The sequence below is a fragment of the Wolffia australiana genome, chromosome 18 (assembly GCF_029677425.1).
Source record: "Wolffia australiana isolate 7733 chromosome 18, ASM2967742v1".
Classification (NCBI taxonomy): Eukaryota; Viridiplantae; Streptophyta; class Magnoliopsida; order Alismatales; family Araceae; genus Wolffia; species Wolffia australiana.
The window spans coordinates 7,394,125-7,400,259 of record NC_135852.1 but is presented as its reverse complement, the minus strand read 5'-3'; the positions used below and the strand labels follow the sequence as shown (position 1 = coordinate 7,400,259).

Sequence of the window (6,135 nt, the reverse complement as noted above, 5' to 3'; positions counted from 1 at the left end):
AAACGAGGCATTACTTTAATTAAATATTCTATGCTTCCCTGCCAGCCAACGATTTTCATCACCAAACCACTGCCCGACGAACAGCTTCAATGAATAAAATCTATTTTCACAAACATTCCATGTTGGATATCAAAATCTGATATCCAACTCGGATATCCGATATCGCCATCCTTCTCGAGAGGCGGAGAAGGACGACATCATCGAGACTGATAACGATATCGGATATCAGTACTATAGCAACCGATATCTGATATTTATCCGATATCTGGATATCAGTGAAAACTGATATCAGAAATGTGATTTCCGATATCCGATTCAGCATTCGTCCCAATGCCGTAATCCGATGTCGGTATCAGGACGGGCGATCACTAGCCAACACCTCAATGGATCTCTACAGACTCGGGCATAACGCCCCAGCTAGGCAATGGAAACATATAATTTCCAATATTTGTCTTTGCTTGATGGAGCCCCTCGGTCTGGCCTTAGCACTGTTCTCCTATAGGACCCAACCATCACCCAGCCCGTTGTGTTACCATCATTTGCCATCCTCCCTATATCATGGGTGAATGAGTTGATGTTGTTTATCTCCCTCATCATAATCGGCTCACTCCCTCCCAGGCCCACAATGACTTGGGCTGCCTTTTTGTCTGTCTCTCCATGGCAGTGGGATTGTCCCCTGAGGATTGAACTGATGGTGATTAGACCATGGAGTATGTGATGAGAATCCTGAGTTTAGATGAAACAGGAGAAAGAGAAAGGACGAAGAAGAAGAAGAAGAGAAGAGAAGAGAGAGAGAAGACAAAGAGACAATCTTGAATTAGATCGTTGAATTCATCCACAAACTTACAATTAGATTGGTTGATATTTATAATATAAAATGGTACTAAATATAGTAAGTTGTCCGTTTTAATCATAGCCATAATAACTTGCATAACGGCTATATTAAAACAAAACTGGACCGCTAGATCAACGGTTATGTTTCCTATTCTAGACTTGATCCTAGCCGTCTAGATTTGATCCTAACTATGTGAAATCCTAGATTTGATCCTAGCCGTCTATTTCTCATAACAAGTATAATATATGTAGAGATTTTTACTATCTAATCTTTTAAAGTCCCTATTGGTGAGGATGTTGTCTGCCCGTGCTGACTGCCCAGTTGTCACTCCTCAACAGTCTGGATGTATGTATTCAGTGTTTGAATCTGCAAACCAGCAGAGGGAATATGCAGAAAGAATGGAGTGAAATAAATGACTGCTTGGGTAAACTGAACCTGGTCTGGAGCAGTCATATCCCATCCAAGACGGAGAACTCGCAAGGCCCGACAGCGTCGACAAACCCACGGAGGGAAAGCTCGGGAACGCCGCCGCATGGGTCGGGCTGGATCAGATGATCATGATCAATGAATATGACAATGACAGTGATGTCATCATGCAGCATGCGGCAGCCACCAGGCATCCTCCAAAGGGAAGAGTCCTTCATCTTTATAGCCTCTTCCAGAGCCATGCGAGCAAGCCGCCTCGCAATCCCCTGCCAACCGTGACAGACAAAGAGGGGGAGTGAGAGAGAGAGATGCAGACCAATCAAGAGAGAGAAAGTGTGCCTGATCCACAAAGAGATAGAATCAATAACTTTTTATCAGACAGAGAGGGAGTTAGTGATGAGAGAGATAGATATAGAGAAACATATATACATTTTTTTAAAATTAGAGAAACATATATACATTTTTTTAAAATTAGAGAAACATATATACATTTTTTTAAAATTAGAGAAACATATATACATTTTTTTAAAATTAGAGAAACATATATACATAGAAAGAGATAAAAATGAGGACTGAGGAGACGGACAGAGCTACAAAGAGAGAAAGGTGGAGGGAAATGGAGAGAAGGGAGAGAGAATAATGAAGAGAGACCAAATGAGTAGGGGAGAGGAAATGGAGAGAGAGAGAGAGAGAGGGAGAGAGAGAGAGACCCGAATTTTAGAATATTAATAAACAAAATGAGAAAACAAAGAGAGATTGGAAGAGAGGGTGAAGGTGGGAGATAAATAAAATGATCCAGGAAGAAGAGAGATATGCGGGGATGAGAGAGAGAGATAGAAAAATTTGGAGAAAAAATTAAAAGAGAGATGTAATGGATTTAGGGGAAGAAACAAACATACCTTTCTGGGGTGACTATGCACGATCTCAACAGCCTTTTGATTGGAGAGATGATCCCAGAGGCCATCAGAGGCAAGAATCAAGAACTTGTCGTAGGGTCGAAGCACTCTTCTCGTGATAGATGGTTCAGCTGAGAGAACAGAGCGTGTCAGGGGCTCGGGGAGTGCAAGCCGAGGGTCCAAAGAAGGGTCAATTGCATATTCAGGCCACTTTAAATAGGCATCGCCGATTGATCGCGACACCTAGGAACCAAACTTCATTCTTTGAAAAGAATAGACTAAAATTCTTTTATGAAAAAAAAATTAAAGAACCAAAAGAACCTTGCCTGGATGATCCCTTTAACCCTCCACACACCATTCTTAAGTACCACGATATGGGAATCATCTGGATGAAGCGATCTAAGTTCTTGTCTCACTTCCTCCACACTGGCATTGTGGTCAAGAGTGATCTGTTCAGCAGCAACATGATTTGATCTGCCTAAGCAGCCCATTACAGCCCGTGAGTCTCCCAAGTTAGCCACGTAAAGGGTCTCTCTCCATATGATAGCGACCAGGCAGCAAGATCCAGAAGCCGCTATCTTGGGCTCGACTGGCCGCATTCTTCGTATGTGGGCAAGAAATCCGTCCTCCGTGGCAGAAAATGCATTCCTGATGACATCCTCAGATATAGTCCCAGTTTCCTGGGCAAATTCTGAAGTTTTACACAAATTGTTAATGCATGTTATGATGGATAAATGCCCACGAGTTTTAATGTTTACGAATTTTGAGGGAAATTCTCAGGAAAAACAAAAAAGAGAATGTAGAGCAAGCTCGTATATTCTGAATCAGTATGCGTCTGAAAAAAAAGAAGATCAAATGATTTCTCTTAAAGAATGAAGAAAAGAGGATCATATTTTTTGAGAAAAAATATGATCCTTGGTCCTTAGACTCAAGAATACATGTCATGGACTTTAAGTCGAAGGTTATAATTGACGACACAACCTTTATGCGGTTTTATTCCTTTCGGGGTACAATAACTTAAAAACCGGTTTTATTATGCGGTTTCAGATAGTCACCTGAGTTATTAAATAATTATTCGCTTCTATAGATCCAGAAAAATTTTAAAAAGAAAAAATTGACGCCGATGTTCTCAAGACAGTTATTGGAAAATAATCGTAACGTTCTTGGAAAATAATCCTCTCTGTACTTTATCAGGCCTATAGAAAAATCTCAATAGTAAAAATCTGTGGGAAGACTTACTAGCCCATAATCAAGAGAACGAATAAACTTAACGATCGGAAAGAGATACCCGAGCTGCATGGATTACGAGATAATCAGCCATAAATTAAGCCATGAATGACATATCATCAGATGCCAACAAAAGATGTATACATTACGAGATAATCAGCCATGAATTCAGCCTCGACGTGCCAAAAGAACTCACAAGACAGTACGACTTCAAGAAAAGAAAACACCGAAGAATGAGCCAAAAAATCTAGCCAGATGAACCAAAACAGAAGAGAAAGATGCGATAACTCACTAATCAAATGAAGAAATAGATGGTCTGAGACAAATTTTGCGGCCTCAGGCCCCCGATGGCCATCATAGACCCCAACAAACGTAGCGGCTCGTCCTGTTTCCACCTGGCTATGATCTTCCAATGGCTCGTTGGCCTGAATAACGGCGAAAGAGTATTCCCCTGCCGAATGACGGCCAAGATCCTTGGACCATAACAGCGGATCATAAACGCGATCATCCCTGTTCGAATGCTCGAACCGTTGGGCAGGACGCAAGCAGGCATTCGCCATCTTCTTCATGAACGACAACATCCTTCATTTCCTCCAAGAAGAAGCCCTGAAAATCGACCGTCGAATTCACCAAGAAATCGTTTGAACGGGAATTTGCTAGGGCTTGGAACGAACTCTCCGCCAGGTAGCGAATTTGAACTGCCGGCGATCGGGAAGAATGGCGGATCGGTGCTTCACGACTGAATTTATACTGAGAACGGTTGACAGGTAAGACTCGTGGGTCCCACAGTTTGAATAGTCGTTATCTCCATCTCGAATATGAAGGCAACTACCTAGCCTACGAAGCTAGCTTATAGTGTAGGTAAAGTTCTGGATCGTTGGGGACGTGGACGATGGACGGGACGGGCCGAAGTTCATCTGCTCCTATGTCCCAATTTTTAGAGTTTCGTCTAAATCGTCACATCCAGGGTTCGTCCCATCCAGGGTTTGTCTCGTCTCACTTTTTCATCCACGTCCCGTCCCGTCCAAAATCGTCCTGTCCAATAAATTATCGTCCCATCCAACGTCCCGGCACGAAACAGGGCGTGCATCAGCAGTCGACCACTCAGAAATTGGCACGTGACGCAGCACGTGCGTCTGGCAGGTGGACCTGTCAAGCGCATACTATATTCCCACAGGACAAAATAACCGTCCCGTCCCCCGTCCAAGGCCCCAGATAGGATGGTTATTTCATCCATGGACGAAGCAACCGTCACATCCAGGGACGGGAGGACGATTCTTCATCCTGTCAATCGTCCGAAGACCTGGACGGGTCCACAGACGCAATTACCGTGCCGCCCACGTTCATGCACTATAAGTGCAGGATCGTCCAGGATGGGGATGAAGGACAGGACGGGACGAAGATTGTCCTACATCCCATTTTTAGAGTTCTTCTGAGACGTCCGGTCCAGAATTCGTCTTGTCCCAAATATTTTCGGCCACATTCCATCCCATCAGAAACCTGTCTTGTCCAAGATATTCTCGTCCCGTCCTATGTCAGAGACAAAGTTGGTCGTATGCAGGCCGTGCGAAATCATTAGGCCACTCAGAATTTGACACGTGACACAGCACGTGTCTCTAGGGATCGCCAAACGTCATCCGTCACGTCACGCGTCACCAGGACGGACTCGTGACGGATGACGTGGCGGTGACCGTGACGAACCAGATGAGCCGTGACGGTGATGGTGACGGTGACGCATTGCCCGTGACGGTGACGATGACGGTGATGGGGTAGTCCGGACGCGTAACGTGACGAAAAGACCGTCACAGATGACGTGCGTGATGGAATTTTAATATAATTAAATATTTTTTATTAAATATAATTTTATTAAAAAATTCCCTAAAATAAGCAGGAAATATTTACTAATAATTTTAATTATTATTGATGTTGACTATATTTTCTTTACGCATGAAGTATCTTCAACTTTGAATCTTCATTATTTCCTTAGTTGATTTCTCAGCATTTTCTAAATATGCACAATCCATTCATCTTTGATTTTTTGAGTCCTTCAAAACAGGGAATTTGCCAATGTTCAATTTGGGTAAGGATTTTCTCCTTTTTCTAAAAAATTGCTTAATTTGTTATTGCTTTATTTCTTTCAAGCTCTGGAATAATTCAAAAATCAACTCGCAAAGCTTGCTGATATTATTTCTAAAAATATTTTATCTCGGTCTCAACTTTTCCTCGCTCAAGCACGAGAAGGATCTAATGAATTAGAAATCTAACATGGATCAAATGAACAAGAAATCAAAGACTGAATGTTTGTCTCAGAGTCCCCTGAAATAATTGATGCAATTCAACTTTGGGCGGTTTTGACATATCTCATAGACAAATTATTGTTGAAATTCAAGTCAAGAAATTCTGGTTTGTCTTCTCTTTTGTAAACAGACAACCCATAACACAAATTTTAAATATATGCTGAACATGATTAAAAATACAAAGCACTCTCCTCGTTTCAACATATACAAGGGAGAGGGAGAAGGAGAGGGAGGGATCGAGAGAGAGACAGAGATATATATATATATATATGAAGAAGGAGATGGAGCGATCTAGAGAGAAGAGGAAGAGGGAGCGATCCAGAGAGAGACAGAGACAGGGAGGGAATGAGGAAAGGGAATGATCCAGAGAGAGACAGAGACTCAAAGGGGAGAAGGAGAGGGAGCGATCGGCTGATCGTAAGGGGAGAAGGAGTTGAGAGAGAGAGGGAGAGGG

The 6,135-nt window shown here is 42.6% G+C and overlaps 1 protein-coding gene across 1 annotated transcript; it reads right to left on the bottom strand.

The window, feature by feature from the left end:
• Positions 1–1,174: 1,174 nt before the first annotated feature.
• Positions 1,175–4,107, bottom strand: LOC144714977 (putative protein phosphatase 2C 43). Its single transcript, XM_078589811.1, has 4 exons — positions 3,677–4,107; positions 2,484–2,848; positions 2,161–2,400; positions 1,175–1,527 (listed from the first exon to the last, which is right to left on the bottom strand). Exons 1-4 carry the CDS (start codon positions 3,963–3,965, stop codon positions 1,285–1,287), a joined length of 1,137 nt encoding a protein of 378 aa, XP_078445937.1. The 5' UTR covers positions 3,966–4,107; the 3' UTR covers positions 1,175–1,284.
• Positions 4,108–6,135: the final 2,028 nt, after the last annotated feature.

Excerpts from the sequence above, each read along its gene's own strand:
- LOC144714977 (XM_078589811.1), bottom strand. The coding sequence starts at position 3,965 with ATGTTGTCGTTCATGAAGAAGATGGCGAATGCCTGCTTGCGTCCTGCC. Across the intron at positions 2,849-3,676 it reads TCTATTTCTTCATTTGATTA|AATTTGCCCAGGAAACTGGG; the intron begins GTGAGTTATCGC and ends GTAAAACTTCAG. Across the intron at positions 1,528-2,160 it reads TGCATAGTCACCCCAGAAAG|GGGATTGCGAGGCGGCTTGC; the intron begins GTATGTTTGTTT and ends CACGGTTGGCAG.